The sequence below is a fragment of the Penicillium manginii genome, assembly GCF_028828005.1.
Source record: "Penicillium manginii strain IBT 31320 chromosome Unknown utg000011l:1.0-1395921.0:1.0-1396616.0, whole genome shotgun sequence".
NCBI lineage: Eukaryota > Fungi > Ascomycota > Eurotiomycetes > Eurotiales > Aspergillaceae > Penicillium > Penicillium manginii.
The window spans coordinates 37257-53932 of record NW_026643112.1 but is presented as its reverse complement, the minus strand read 5'-3'; the positions used below and the strand labels follow the sequence as shown (position 1 = coordinate 53932).

At 41.5% G+C, this 16676-nt stretch overlaps 4 protein-coding genes across 4 annotated transcripts; 3 read left to right on the top strand and 1 right to left on the bottom strand.

Moving 5' to 3' along the window:
* Nucleotides 1–6742: 6742 nt before the first annotated feature.
* Nucleotides 6743–7573, top strand: N7533_013291 (uncharacterized protein; the record flags this gene model as incomplete). The annotated part of the gene is made up of 1 exon (XM_057109941.1): nt 6743–7573. One exon carries the CDS (start codon nt 6743–6745, stop codon nt 7571–7573), a length of 831 nt encoding a protein of 276 aa, XP_056952643.1.
* Nucleotides 7574–8271: 698 nt separating this feature from the next.
* Nucleotides 8272–9555, bottom strand: N7533_013290 (FG-GAP repeat domain-containing protein; the record flags this gene model as incomplete). Its single annotated transcript, XM_057109940.1, has 1 exon — nt 8272–9555. The coding sequence occupies one exon, from the start codon at nt 9553–9555 to the stop codon at nt 8272–8274; it is 1284 nt and encodes a 427-aa protein (XP_056952642.1).
* Nucleotides 9556–10602: 1047 nt separating this feature from the next.
* N7533_013289 (uncharacterized protein) lies at nt 10603–10965 on the top strand (the record flags this gene model as incomplete). Its single annotated transcript, XM_057109939.1, has 1 exon — nt 10603–10965. The coding sequence occupies one exon, from the start codon at nt 10603–10605 to the stop codon at nt 10963–10965; it is 363 nt and encodes a 120-aa protein (XP_056952641.1).
* A 5210-nt stretch (nt 10966–16175) lies between these two features.
* On the top strand, nt 16176–16336 carry N7533_013288 (ferric-chelate reductase; the record flags this gene model as incomplete). Its single annotated transcript, XM_057109938.1, has 2 exons — nt 16176–16179; nt 16236–16336. The coding sequence occupies 2 exons, from the start codon at nt 16176–16178 to the stop codon at nt 16334–16336; spliced, it is 105 nt and encodes a 34-aa protein (XP_056952640.1).
* Between the last annotated feature and the right edge of the window lie 340 nt (nt 16337–16676).

Below are 16676 nucleotides of genomic sequence, written 5' to 3'. Positions count from 1 at the left end.
TCCTAAGCCAGCTTATATTATATACTCACAGAACCATACGAGTTCTATTCGTTTTATCACGTTCTAATAAAATACTAGATCTAAGGCCCACCCTACAACTAGTATAAATAGGATTCAAATAAAAGATCCATTAGGGTTGCATATTACTCTCTACTATAAAGATAAGAATCAACTTATTCGGGGTACACATATGGCTAACCATGGATATATGAAAGATAAAGCTACACTAGAATTAGTTCAAGCAATATACTATCCAAAGAAATATAATTTAATGAAGTAACAAAAAGAAAAAATTATCTGGCCATCTAAAGACAAACTTGTTACTGTACCTGAAATTGTCTATAGTTATCTTCTAGTTAGATAGAAGTAGGTAAACTAGAATAATCTATAAAGTCCCTAAAGAGTAAAATGTAGTACTAGTCATATAATTAGAGATTGGGGAAACTTGAATACTTGATAACCTATGTAGTTGTGTGGACAGTAATGATAATAAGAATTCCATTTACCCTAACCCTCATGAGTAGATTTAATCTCTAGGCTAAAAATAAATCTGTTATCAGCATAAAAGATACGATTTAGAATCAACTGTTAAGAAGAGAGGTTAGAGTAGATAAGATCATTATTATTATTATCATTATCATTATCACTATACTATACACATACACACACACACACACAAAAATATACAATTTATTATCACCTAGTAGCTCAGCCGGAAGGACAACTATTACTAATCTATCAATACATATCCCTAGTATATTCCACGTCTCCTTAGATCCTATACACACTGGCTTTTAGTATATATTATCTTAACTACTTTTATCGCAATAGATCTTCAAAGATTAGTAATTATTAGTAGGCTAGGTTAAAGGCACTTCTTCAAGTGTTCAATATCCTATTTCCAGCAGTTAAGAAGCACGTTTACTATCTCTAATATACAGTAATAGGTAGGTTAATTATAGGGTTTCCTAGGCTTTATTACAAATCCAACTATTATCATATAGTCTTAAGAACGGTCTACTACTAATATTAATTATTAAAAGCATATAGATTCTTAGTGATGTATAAAACTCTATAGCTATGGCCTTAAGACGATCTTATATCGTAAACAGTTAGTTCTCAATATTACACAACAGTTATACCCTAGTAGTCAATAAGAATTGGCTTTATTTCAAAGTCTGTACATATATCGATTACATTTCAAAAATAAAATTTATAGTAGGAATTTAAGGCTATAGATAATCAGTTGTTAATTTAAGTCTATAGTACTATTTTTAGCTATCTCTTCTAGCTAACTGTAGTAGAATACGTTTTGCCTAGGTTAACAATATTGATGAGGCGAATAATTTATTATTCTTTATCTAGGCTAACTATAGGTTTCTAGTAGGGCCAGCACTCCACCCACCCTTTATTTCCAAAATCCATTCCCGATGAATCAACTATCTCAACGCTCAGTGATAGTCCTTATCAACATACCGCAGGAATTCTAACTTAAGAGTATAGATATATATATAGCGGGCTAATACTAATAATGATTACCCGTCTTTATAATATATGGTTCACCGGTCACTATATGATTTCAATCTTAAGCTACCGAATATTATTATACGGCCATAATTTCTATAAATTAAGATAATCCCTTTACTACCCGATACTTCTAACTTATACTATATTATTTTATAAATATCGGAAAGAACAGCAGAAAGTGAAAATAAGCTTATCGAGATCCTGTTATATTACGGAGACTTAAATATTAAAGAAAGGGACAATAGTTTCACTACAGAGAAAGATCTTTCAGAAACTAACAAAGATTGTAGGTTTCTGGACTCAGGAAGTAACAATATTATATATTTAGAAGAAGAGTTACTAGAATCTAGTTTTCCCTATATCTACTAGACTATAGATAGTTAGAGTACATTAAGCACAGTAAGCGTTTCTATAAGATTTCTTTTCACTATAGAGCTAACTAAAGCTACTAGACTAGTAAAAAGATACCAATTAGTATAATTACCTCTCACTTGATCTCCAAGGATGGGATTTTAGGAATACAGTATTTAGTCTTGTAGCAATTGTAAGATCAAGAGATACCGTATAAGTATAACGTAAGTAAGGATCTATCTTCTTCGCCCAGGCTATATATCTGATACGAGAAAGTTTGGTTCCTATCTTAATTTTCAATATCAAATAATAGCATCCAGTCTTCTATACAATATCGAGCTAAATACTTAAATCAGAGCCAGTTTCATCTTAGTGGATGGTTAGTCGGCCTGTTTCACATTTCCTTTGGAACAGAATACCATAAATAAAATACCTCGCTTAAAGGTTTGAATCTCAGCTGCATCTGGTCCAGAGCTGAGTTTTTTTTCAAATCTAAATTCATCATCTCTTTGTTCCTAAAGTCTAACATCTCTGACACTGCAATAATGGCCAGGAAACTGCAGCAGTTCTGTTCAGGGACTTTGTTTTTGACATAACAAAGTTTCAGAAAAACATTAAAAAAATATTGTGGGAACAGATGCCCAAGTGCTATAAGTTCCGGAAAAGCTATATTGGGGAGAACCCTTTACATTTAGTCCATAATTATAAACTTGGATATCCACCTATCTGGCTCTGTCACGCAACTAAGAAAATTCTGAATCAAGGAGACCTCCATCAAAGATATTCTAGGGTCTTCAATCTGAATAACTTTATTTTAACATTAGGCATCTCTACACAGGAAAAAGTGATTCTGTTGGACAGGAAACGGTCCTCACTGGATACAGTAGCATATTTATTTTCCTGATTATTCGAGTATTTATACAGTCATTCTCGAAATCAACTTGACAAGTACACACTCGATCACTCTTTCCTGGCCCCACTGCCGAGGTCTTAGCGCTGATCATTCATTGAAGGGGCCAGGTTGAATTGGGAACAACGTAAAATGCACCTTGTATGGTACCGTCTTTAGTAATGTACGAAACTTAAACACTAGGAAGCTGATAGTGAGTGGGTTCCTGCACATCATCTGAAGCGGATCCGCCTCGGACCTGCTGGGCGATCCGCTGCGCGACTTCGATTTTTTTATAGGGTAGGCCTAGTCACCATGTGGAAATTGCATATTCTGGTCACATAGATTAGCTGGGACAGGAAAATCGACTATTTTTTGAACTAAAGCAGAATTTTTTAGTAAATTGACAGTAGAATAAATCTCTCAAGTAAGAATTAGAATCGTTTCATTTCTTATCAAAGTAAATGAAGTGGGATAATTAAGGGATATAGAATAATTAAAATGTTGTTCAAGGTGATCATAGGTCCACGGGAGCGACAGAACTAGACAAAGAAATCGCCACTTCAGCTGAGATTGAGCTAGATATCTTCCTCGATATAATAACACTCGAAAATGTATTCGAAGCCCTCTACTGCAAAGTTGAGGTCGTCCAACCTACATTCCGTGAGCGCCATACAAGCCCTTCGATTGTTAATCAGAGTCGCCGTAGCTCATTCATCGAAGCACGTCTAGGCAGAAAGTTTATTAGAGTTACTCTCCAGTTCAATCGTATATTAATATATACTACCACAGATAATATCCTTTTGACTTGATATTTTTTTAAGTAATTATCAACCTAAAACAATACAGCTTTCCTAATTTACCCCTATTTCATTCAATTTCTATCTCATTTCATACAAAGCTTTCCTTTAAAGGTTTCACGGTCTTCGTTCGCAGAAAAAGTAGGTTAAATCGGAGCCAACATTTCAGCTTCTACTACTAATATATATACTATACATAATATAATACTCTTCCAGTAAGTTACTACTCTTTTAAATACACTACAGTCATAGCTTTAATACTCTTTATTACCAGCTATCCAGCTATAGCAGAGTACAGCCAGCTACCAGGGCCCGACTTGAGCAGTATAGGCTTTCCGTTCTTATATCTCCAGAGCTACGTCTCATTAACAAATACAACTATATTCTTAGTTACACTATTCTATAAAGATTCTGCGCTATTAGGGCCGTACAGCTCGATAGCAGATAATATCAACCCTATCTCTAAATACCCTCTATATAATAGAGAGGCAGCGAGACCTAGCTCAATACACTTATATCCGGTCATACCACTGTCTCTAACGTAGTCAACACAATATATACCATTTACAACGTCACTATATTTAAATGAGAGATCACAAACCTAGTCTGTATCAAATGTACACTTAAGCCCGGGATCACCTATTAGCTTACGGATAATGAAAGCCTGGGACATCTAACTAAAAGCCTCTTACGCCGCCCGGACATAAGTTTTGAGCAGGTCTGATAGTTCATTTTTAGTAGTATTAACATTCAATAATATAGTAGTTGGCCTATCCGCAATTAGGCTAATTAGATTCAAAACTGGGATAGGACGGGAGACAAGTCATTCGAATATAATGACCCACTCATTAGTATCTAATATAATAGCTCCCGGTATACTAGATAGCTCTAGAAACACTTCGTCTAATAATGAAGGGGATTTGAATACTGCTCTATACGATCGGTAACGGCCACTCTAAGAGGTAGTATTATTAGAAACTTGGTGCTTTAAGTATAGCAGATACACTATTAGTATCACAATTAGTACAAGTGAGCCTAGTGTGATGAAAACCACTACTGGAGTATATATTAGTCCGAAGGCCATAATGCCAGTCTACGTGCGACGCTTTTGATAGATTTCGCTATTCGGCAGGCTAGGGTAGTGGTGTGAACTGACAAAAGAGGAACTTCTGTCCGCAGTTAAATAACAAAATACACAAGCGAGCCGCCCACACCACCTGACAATATTTAATAGGAGGAAAACAGTTTAAGTCCGTAATTTATCCACTCTCTTCGCCTTCCTAGCTAGTTTAGCACTACCTCAGTTACACAGCACAGAATGTGCTATATTATTATGCTTAGTAGATTAAGTACCTTTAGTAGATTGGTTAGATTTATAGGAATAATAATAGAGCTCCCTGCTTCTCTCATTTGGATCTTTTAGATATAAAATACTAGTAATTGAATTCTAGAAAATAGGAGAATTTGTGCCTGCAGAAGTTAAGTGCGAAAAAGGCGGCGCTGGTTTCGACTGTACTATGTACTCCAGTGGGGATTTGGTGGAGAATTATTAACAGCCTTGTTATTAAGGCACAATTGGTTTCTTTATTTACATGACCTTCACTCCTTAGGTTGAGCATGAATAACACACTACACATCTTTCCTATACTCAGTTTCTGCTGCATAGAGGTATCCTCCACACAGTTGTTACTCGCTACTAATGCTATCTGTGTGATTCCCCTAACATAGCTTATGCCTACTAGGACGTGTTGTTGGTGTTGTTGTTGTTGTTCTCAGCCCGCCTGCTTGACAGGCTGCCAGAGTGCATTCCCCTTTTCAGTGCCTAAATTTCTTTTTTTAGTACGACATTTTACCATGGCGTTATAGTACATGCTGTAACGATAGTCTTACTATTCTTGATTCGCTGAGGCCTACATCATCAGCTGCCGCAAGGCTGCTGCCCGTAAACAACTGTAGTCACCAAGCTTGTTATCCACGGGGTATTTTCGCGGAGACCCACTTTTGGCTTCCATATGCAAGCTATTCTCTTACAGTACGTCCCGAAACTGGTGCAACCGCCTACACTCTTTGAGTGATTATTTAGCCCCACGGCCAAGAAATGCTAGACCTTATTAGGAATAGGACCGGAATATCAATATTCCCGTACCAATCTCGATACCGTGATTTACTATCATTAAAATACGTTGATTCGTTTCGTAACTGTATTGGCGATCCAAGGGAACTAGAATTTTCGATGGAAATGCAAAATAAGTCAAACACTAGATCTTGGGAGTCAAGAATCTGGCGACCTGTCACTTCCCTTCCGCTCCTATGCCCAAGAGATGGTCTGGGGGGGCTTACTTGGCACCCAACCTGCAAATAGTGACTTGCATTACTTGCTTACTGTACCTGCAGACTACTCATGAACCCGCTTATCATAAAACTCAGCCTGTCAGCTACAGTCCTCTCTTCTTGACACCCTGGAACACACTTGGTGGAAGCTGACACACAACCATGTTTACAGTCATTCTCGAATCGGCTTGACCACTACACACTAAGTCATTCTCCCTAGCCCCGCTGCCAAGGCCTTAGTGCGAATCATTTATCGAGCCACCTGTAAAATTGAATTCACTTCTTTTAATACAGTGCCAAGACATTACACTATACGTACAGACGCTCTGGTGAATTCTATCGGCGTATCGTTTCGGGTTTTATCGTACGGGACCCACTACCGCCTCGATTTGACAGATCTCGTAACCGTGCAAGGCCGGCGCCACGACAACTCTACTGCAAGATATTAACTATTCCTGTATTTTAATTCATTAATTATCAATTAACTTTAAGCACTCGTACGTTATCCGTATTATGTTCGTCACTTGTACTGATCCGATGACCCCGCCTAGAAGCTTGGCAATCTCATCGACTGTCCTAGGCTTTGTCTCTTCCGGCGATATCTATACATTTCTGAAAATCTATAAGATCCAGATGGCGAATAGTAAAGACAAAAGTACATGAAAACCCGTTTGCATAAGAAGATCCTAATAGCTCTATTATCGTTCTATGACGTCATATAAATCTCATCATCGATAAACTGTTACTTCTAGATATATAACGACCTTGATCTCGGTAGGCTAGCCACATAAATCATTGTTTATTTTTGATTGTCCTATTACATCTCCGAAGCTTTGTTTCGATAATGACGGAGTCATCTGATCGCGATAAACAACGTCAAATTCTATATGATCAAGGCTGGTCCGTTGTCTATGGCGACCTTATCAACGAATGGGATGTAATCACAGGCATTGCTTCTATCCCTTTCGGCGCTACTGGTGCCTGGTTTTCCGAGCAACTTCAAGCCCAATTACAGAAATTCCAGCAGAGCCTTAGTGATATCTCCGGCGATGCTGTGAACCAGGCAAGAGACTACCTAAAAGATCTGTTACAACACAGAAAGCTCGGTGAAAGAAAATTTGACAACTTAGAGGTTAAAGTTGGTATCCTCACATATAAGCGACGGCTCGAAGTCTTGGGCGGATGGACGAAATTGCCAAACAATTACCAGCCGTATATGGCTCTGCGCATCACCAACAAGCAATCACCAGATTTGCCTCCCCTGACTGCAGAAGCTAAGGGCCGACCCACACCATCTGGCAAGAATCTTGGCTCTCGTCTCAATACAAATAACCACACAATGATGGAAGGTGATTATCTCCAATCTGACAACGGTTACTACCGTTTCATTTGTCAAGGTGATGGCAATGTCGTGTTGTATGGGCCTGGGAACACGGTTGTCTGGCAGTCATACACCGATGGGAGAGGTTATCCACCTTTTCGCATTGTCGCGCAGACGGACCACAATATCGTTCAATATGACAGAAACAATACACCGTCTTGGAGGACAGGAACCGCTATGACGGGATCTGATCTTTCCGAATGTGTTCTTATCCTTCAAGATGATCGGAATCTGGTTCTGTACGACCCCGCGGATCATTGGAAGGCCTTATGGAACACTAAAACAGCAGCATAATCGCTCAGAGAGATCCGTTTACCTCGCTTCTTGTATGTAACCTTTTAGTGACATTCGTCAAAACTGGTCTTTTCTGCATTTGAAATACCACACTGTGCCAACTAATCTCACGTAATTCACGTCTAATGATACAGTCACGAGCGAAATCTGCTTCCTGGCTGAAGATAGCTTTTCTTTAGTCGAAACCACTACCGGGGCCCTAGGGCGATTATCTTATTTCCTGGACAATACGAAGTTGAGGACCACCGTAAGACACGTATTGATACCACCACTATCAGGGGTTCACCGCCCAATATTTAGCAGTACAATCTTACAGAGGCAGATACGGAATTATACATCGTGCATTCTCCAACGGCAAAAGATTTGCGCGAAGGCTTTGGCACCTCCCTTGACCAAGGTTTTCTTTCTTTGGGGGGGGGGGAAGCAGATTTCGCTAGTTACTGTATACGTTCTTACATTAATTTGGAGTAAAAAGTGAACTGTCTGACCTTGAAACGCCGCGGGACATTGTTACTGCAAGAGAAACACAGATTTTCGGCGTAGTAGGTTTTTTCGAGTTCGACGCAGAAACTGCTCAAAAGTCCATAGATGTACTGTAGCCCAAAACCAGAATCAGATTCCTAGATAGAAGAACGAATTTTGGAATTAGCCGTTCGCGGGCCATATTCGGCGACAAGTTCCCCAGCTCGAACCCGCCGTTAGGGCGAGATGATATGGACCTCGGTACTTTTCGAGCCGGTGTTGCTCTTTTTGATCGCAAACAAGTCGGGCCGCCCATCACTATTCCACTCACCTACAGCAAAGTCGAATGTGTTATCCGTCTCGTGTAAAGCTGTGCCAGTCTGAAGAATAAACGACTGGAAGTTGGAAGCACCAGAGAGAATGTGGACTTCGGTACTTTTCGAGCCGGTGTTGCTTTTTTTAACGGCAAATAAATCAGGTCGTCCATCTCCATTCCAGTCACCCACAGCAAACTCGAACGTGTTATCTGTCTCGTGTAATGCTGTGTCAGTCTGAAGACTGAACGACTGGAAGTTAGAAGCACCAGAGAGAATATGGACTTCGGTACTCTTCGAGTCTGTATTACTCTTTTTAACGGCAAACAAATCAGGTCGTCCATCTCCATTCCAGTCACCTATAGCAAACTCAAATGTGTCATCTGTCTCGTGTAATGCTGTGCCAGTCTGAAGAATAAACGACTGGAAGTTGGAATCACCAGAGAGAATGTGGACTTCAGTACTTTTCGAGCCGGTGTTGCTCTTTTTGATAGCAAACAAGTCGGGTCGTCCATCTCCATTCCAGTCACCCACAGCAAACTCAAATGTGTCATCTGTCTCGTGTAATGCTGTGCCAGTCTGAAGAATAAACGACTGGAAGTTGGAAGCACCGGAGAGAATGTGAACTTCGGTACTCTTCGAGCCGGTGTTGCTCTTTTTAACAGCAAACAAATCAGGTCGTCCATCTCCATTCCAGTCACCCACAGCAAACTCGAACGTGTTATCTGTCTCGTGTAATCCTGTGCCAGTCTGAAGAATGAATCCTTGCACAGCCTTGCCAGTGGTGCTAAGGACCCCTTTCCCTGGTAAGGCTTTGGTAATGCGCAGAGCCATATACTGCTGATAATTATTGGGAATTTTTGTCCATCCCCCAAAGGCTTTCAGCCGACGATGATACGTGAGGATTCCAACTTTGACCCCTAACCCATCGAAGTTTGCCTCGTCGACCCTTCTGCGTTGCCATAGATTTTTTAGGTAGGTTCTTGCCTGTTCGACGATATCGTCAGAGACGTCACCTAAGCTTTGTTGAAATTTCAATAATTGAGCTTGAAGCTGTTCCGAGAACCAGGCACCAGTAGCGCCGAAGGGAATAGAAGCGATGCCAGTAATTAGATCCCATTCGTTGATAAGATCACCATAAACAACGGACCAGCCTTGATCATATAGAATTTGACGTTGTTTATCGCGATCAGATGACTCCGTCATAGGGAATATTAATGTTAAGTACTGGTATTAAATTTTCGGGGGTGGGTAGATATAATAGGATGGTTACGAGTTTCAGACTTTGATTTGGTTTTGGCTGACCTACCGGCATCCAGGTTCTTAATATACCTACGACATGACATCGTGGAGTAAATCTGCATGACATCAGAGGATGATGCCGGAAACATCAGGATATTCTTAAATGTTTAACTTTCGTACCCAGTGTCTAGATTCTCGAAGATATAGTATGTCGCCGGAAACGACAAAGTCTAGGACAGTCCATAGAGCTACCCTGCTTCGAGCAAGTCATCGGGCCATAAAGTCAACATTATTGCCGCACAGAATAGTGACGATCCGGTCAATCGGTATTGATCATATATTCCATGGTTCATAACCAGCATGCAACCTCTGGGCTTGGGTCTTGGCAGTAGGTCCTTGATCATCGGACGGAGGGTGGGGTAGTGACATTGGTTCTGCACTTAATTATATTACATTTACATGTAACTCTAGGAAGAATTTTGGTGACTCTAAACTGCGGCGACGTCATGGTGGTTCGTTCTAGTTATAGGGTTGTAAATAATGCAACAACCATACCGTTTACTCGAGTACAGAATCGCTTCGACAAGAGTCTAATTTACACCACGAAACTAGGTGACGGTAAAATGGCACGTGACCCATGAAGGAATAGATGACGGAACAGAAGCAGGAGTGGATACCGGAGCACCGGAGATAGTATTAGACCGCTTGTATTAGTCATTATTATGCCAACATAAATTTCCAACTCGGGGCTTTGTAGCAATTTAGACTTGTTGATATCCTATTGGTGCACCCCAATGCTGTTGAGGTAGGATATACTCCAGGGAGTTGATATACTCGGGGGAGTAGCATATACTCCCACAAGTACTACCTACTTCAGGCTTTGCATAGCGACGGTACGATTGAGAGATACACTTGGAATTCGAATTGGTGCCGACAGGGCCGGAATCAGCCGTCTCAGCACATATCGGTATAGTACTAAGAAAGAACCTGCCTAGAAATTTAGCTTGGTCCATGGATGAAAGAAAACAGCACCAGGGAGAATACTGGAATTATGAGAAACCGAAAAGATACTCACGCTGGACCGATGCACTTGCGCGGACCTTTGTTGCTTTCATCGCCGCGGCATGGCTCATTGTTCCCATAATCATCATGACCGTGCCAGACACTTCGAAGTGGAAGATCCTCGGAGTTCTTATAGGTGCTACTTCGTTATTTGGATTATCTCTAGCCGCATTTGGCACGTCCTTCAAAGACCAGGAGATCTTGGTCGCTACAGCAGCGTATGCTGCAGTTCTGGTGGTATTCTACGGCAACGTGACGAACATCCCCGGAGCCGGGTCCCAACAAGTTTCCTCAGGGAATCCAACTGCTTGAGTCTAGTTCCTACTCAAAATACCAACGGCAAGTTGAGTGTATGGAGGCTGTTGGACGGAATCCGTCTTATATGAGCAGCCTAGCTTCCCTTGACTATTATGCACTAGTGCTGGAAGTTGGCCTTGTTGTTTTATATATGTGATGCTAAATTGCCTTGTTCCAATTAATGGCTAGTCTGTTTTCGAAGGCAGCATCATGCGTAGAATTAGGAACTTTGGAAAGGTATTGTGTTGAAAGTTTCATCGAAGGTTTTTCATTGACACTTGAACAAGGAGAGCAAGCTACTAGGCGATGAATCAGTGGTCTAGGCTGGGCTGACCTTCCTTGAGCTCCCGTAACAGACGGAACTAAGTTTTAATTTAGTTAATTTTAAATTTCGTGAGTATTCGAAAGTTAATGCGAATTAGGATAGCCCGGAGAAAGAGCTGGGAAACTGCTCCATTCAATGTTCTTTATAAAGATAAAAACGCACTCCATCTACTACTGTAACACCGCCTCAGTTACGCCAAATCTGTTCCGGATGCGGAAGGGTTCGTGGAGTCATTAAGCCCCGCTCCCGACTGGATAATTCATACGCATCACTCGCGAACCCTGTTCTATCTGATTTGATCTGCGGTCCTAGGAATCTAGATCTGGCTATGTAAAGTGAGCCAAACATTCAATGGGAACTGCTACAGTAACCACTGTTTGTGGATTCGGATTGTGTTTGTGAGCTAGCCTCGGTGGTCGTCTTCTCGAGTTATTGGCTACGTGAAGAAAGAAAGAGGCTAGGAGCTGACTTTCGAGGCGGAGGGGATGCGTTTGTTGAAGAGGGGGTGTGTGTCGGCGGCTTCGAGGCGTTGTTTTAAGTCGCTGTAGATGACCTGCCATATTCAGTCCACCAAGTGTAGGTGCCGTGTCTCTCGGAAAGATACGCTCTGGAAGCTGTCTAGTCATTTGGCTGACTGAGACGCAAGGCAACAAGCCAGGCCGCTATTTAAGTAAGGGTGGTACTACCAGCCTGGTAGTGAAACCCATTTTGGCCAAGTTGAAGCGGGGTGATGTTATTGAGCACTTGTTGGAATGACGGGCATTGTAGATGTATTGAATTTACAAGTGAATACATGCCTGAAGTTACTATATAATCTATGTACGAAGCAATACACACACAACTTACAGGTACTCTGGAATAACTTCCTAATATAGGCTAGTGTGTCTTGGCGTAAGGGGTAAATAATCACTCAAAGAGTGTAGGCGGTTGCACCAGTTTCGGGACGTACTGTACACACTACATTAATTTACTAGCACTTAGCAATACTATACGAACATCATGTTACAGCGGCGCTCAATTTGCTGGGGCCAGCCCAATTAATTGTCTGCGCTAAGGCCTTGGGAGTGGGGCCAGGAAAGAGTGATTTAGTGTGTACTGGTCAAGCCGATTTCGAGAACGACTGTACTGTACCTAACCAGAACTTGAACAGAAAATTTGCGTCTTTGCGCGTGGCTTCCATGGCCCCGCCCGCCCACTCTAGCTGCCCTACGGTATCCCCTCTAGATCAGTGTCTCTGCTGCCCTGTCGTCGTTCTTCTGATCGGGGTCGGCGCTACCTAATCTACGAGTTCACGTCAATGTACACTGGCGACAAGGTTTGGCCTTGTTGGGTGCGTTCGGTGAGCGCCGCGCAACGAATAGTCGTCTATGAAGTGATCTGTTTCCTTCCTTTGCGAAAGTTGGTATGCCAGACCTCGAGCTCCCAATCTCCCCATTTCTTGCACTCAGAGATGCTGACCAGCTGGACCAAGAGCTTATCCCTTTCCTCGGTGAGAGCACGCACTGCTCTCGTGAGAGAATCGCGCCCATCGCAGGTTGTGCCCTGATTTGGGAGTCGGAGCTTGTTTAACTTGGTGCCCCAATGTGGATACACTCGCAACTTATCGAGGGCCGATCCATCCAACCAACTGTTTCCATGCCTGCTATGCGTGGTAAGCTCTAACTTACATAGGAGATATTAGCGCTATTATTAAACAAGGCTTCGAGCATAATGTCCTGAAGGCCCGAGGTGCCCTGAAGCTGCACGGAGTGAAGGTTAGGACATAACTTGGCGAGGTAAATTACAGCCTTGTCCGTGAGTTCTAGAGCTAAGTTCTTGGCATCGTAACTGACATCATCGAAATGGAACTCGAAATATATCAGACTATAATATAGGCTAGGTCCAATCGAGGTCAGCTCGTTGATATACTGGCTACTTAAAAATCAGTATGGGTACGAAGTCGGCTATACAAGATATTGTGAGAAGGCACATACTCTTTCAGGATGAAGCTAGAGCCAAATGCCACTCTCTTTATCTCATATCCAAGCCATTTCCGATGATTAGACTTCTATTCTTAATTGTCTCAAAAGGTAACTACCTTTTATCCCCCTATTTATCGGTATAGAAGTCTTTTGCACTACATTAGCTTCTTTGACTTTAAGCTCGGCCTAAGTCGGTACAAACTCGCAAGCCTCTTCTGATTCTCCGATCACGTGTGTCGCTAGGCCTTCATCAACTAGATGTATCTCCTCTATCTTACTAGGTAAGCACATTATAGCCTCTCTAGCTGATTGCGTGGCGCGTTGTTCGGCCGCAGCTGTTATACGTTCGTACGCTTCGAGTCCGATAACAGGGGTGAATCTGAGCCCTAGAAGCGCCGGTCTCCCCCTTGATTTCTTGTTCCGTGTCCGGATGGGCAGCATTGCTGCTGAGCTTAACGATAGACGTAGATAGACAATTGGCGAGGTTTTGAGCACAGGATTAACGGTTTTTCTGATGGCCAAAGCTAAAGTCAAGTTGTACTTAATAACAAATCGAGTTCCGTTGGTAGAGTTATTTAAAACAAAGTTTCTGTGGATTCGGCCCCACACTCACATTTTCCAACACGTCTTATTAAACCTACCTTCTTTAACTCCCAACCCTCTTGAGCACACACAATGCGGACTCTTTTTTTACGTCCCTTAAGTTACTACCCTCCCCCTTTCAATTCAAAACTCTATCCAGACTGCTTACTATGGGCCGCCATGTTTAAGCAAATGCTTCCATACAGCACCTTTTCAGTGCTAGCTTTGTATGTACTTGTCCTTATATGAGATAAAGTCGCGGTCGCTCAGAATCGCTAAGAATAGCCAAGAAGCCTGTGCCCACAATAACGTTACATCGAATAGAAAGAAAGAACAACCTCATTTTTATAGCCCTTTCCATTTCATTAGCGGCTCTTGAAGATCCTGATTTATTGATTCAGAGCAAGAAGGGATATATTTGTGAGTCTCGAATAGCCTTCATTTTCTGACACACTCTCTTCCCAGCGCTCTCAAGGGCAGCTCATTAATTTTGATGTCTGCAGCAGCTGAGCCATCATGGCATTGAAAACAATCTCAGTCAAGGCTTTCTGAAGTGTTCTGCTTCATGTTCCTGATGCTTTCAATTTTCGCTACAAGGTACATATATCACTAAAAGGGACATGACGATGCCGTGGTTAATAGCTTTCATTTAAAAGAGGTCCGCTCTCCCCTCATATACCATCCTCCAAAGTCCATTATAATTACAGATCCCGCTAAGGATGAATATATCATTAATCTATACAATCGCCGTTGGAGGCTGCTTTTTAGCTCTCTTCCTAATCCAGACTCGAACCACTATAATTAGCTGGATTAAGTCCTACTCCGTTTTGATCTCTCGGCACCTTACACTTCCTACTCTCATCCACAGATATTGGATCTAGGGACCTTGGTCCCGGCTGGATATTCTCATATATTTTGTCTACATTGTTATAAATATTATTATGGTCTTCTTTCATATACACTCTGTCGCCCAAGCTGGCCGTCGAGCTAGAGAGCTAGCTTTTATCAACCTTACTTTTCCCCTCTCAGCCACTTACCTCAGTTACCTTACTAATATTCTGGATATCACCTAGTGTACTTACTACAAGATTCATCAGGCAACAGGTTAGATATCTGTTACTCTCTTGTCTTTCCACGTAGTTATAGTATACCAGAGTCAGGGATTCAGTTTTCCTCTTAGGGAAACACATAACCTACTTACCTTGATTGTAAGTTTTATATTCCCTATTATAAATTTAAGGCTAACTCTGATAGAGATTAATCTCTTTAACTACTCTTACTCTCCTTTCTCTCCTATAGCTCCACCAACGGTGTTATAAAGTCTTCCTCTAAAGCCACCAAGCCCTCACTATTCTCTTTTTATATAGTACATAGTAATATCTCCTAGACTAGAGTTACTTGTCCAAATTGTACCTTTACGTATTATTAGTAATTCTGGCCCTAACTACGCTCCTAGAGATTATTAGTCTTTGTTATACGAATAGACTATTTTCGGGCTACAGTACTCTACAGGCCTTTATATCCTTCACTCTAGAAGAATCTTTTATATATCCTAAGCTAAGAAAAGTAGTCCAGATTCGTCTAGTTCTGCCCCGATCTATCAAGATTGATATAGGCCAGTATATTAACTTGTAGATGCCGTCAGTTGGATCTTGGTTATAGCTTCAAACGTACCCTTTTATAGTTATATTATGGTCGCGCGGAAGATATAATACAATTGAGTTATTTGTACAGCCATACAGTGGCATAATATTAGACCTATTGAGGCTTATAGCTGGTGTTCCTGGCTATCCTATACCATTCCTAGCCATATTCACAGAACCATATAGTACCAGTGAGATTATTAACAGTTATGAAACCGTGCTACTGGTTACAAGTGGTTTTGGGATCACCGCAATAATTCTGTACCTAAAGAAGATGATACATAGATACAATACCTATACTCTTCACGTCTATCGGCTACATTTGGTATAGCAGATAGAATCAATCAGTAAGAAGACCCTTTCGCTTCAGCACCTTGGTCAACTAGCACATTAACAAATCAGAAATGGTCAGCACCACCAAGGACCTGCTCAACCCCCTCCTGGAGGACGATATTATAGATAAAGGCTATATAAGTCACCGGCTTCAAAATGAAAACTTTGTTTAATATTAACAGTATATATATACAGATTCTTAGCATTTCGATCTACGTCGAAAAAGGGCTTATATATAATAAGACGCCAATAGGAAAACATGAAAGAGCCTGCTTTTACCAGGGTATACCCGATTATAACAACATAGTCTCGCTCAAGGTATTGGGAGACCAGATCGAGAGGCTACCGAACATTTGCGATGAGTAAGGCCGGACCTTAGTAATGGGTAAGTAATCCTACTATAGCCTGGCTCTATTCTCTCGTTTACTAAGTTCGTTCTAGTTTCAGCAGCAGGTAGTCTCAGAGGCCAGATCCGAAAGACTATCAAGGGATTTTTACATCACAGCGTAAGGCTTTCGGAGCTGGAATACCAGCCAGAGTAATTAAATAATAGGGAGTTCACATAGAGCTGATACAATAAGTAGTCTCGAGCATATGATACTAGTTGGAGTTACCTTCCATGCCCTTGAAAAACAAATAAAAACATGATCTTTGGGAAATTAAGACGATATTTACGAGGGACAATCTTCGATAATGATGTGGGTTGTCTCAGTCCAGGACAGGCGGGGCGTATTTCACAAGGTTGATGAGACGGCCTTGCGATCCTTGGATCTCAAAGCTTTGTGGGATATAACCGATTCGGAGCGGAATGCCAGACGGAAGATGATTTTGCTTTTTGGATAATGTGCTGGCGGTTTTGAAAGAACTGGATGTACACGCCGA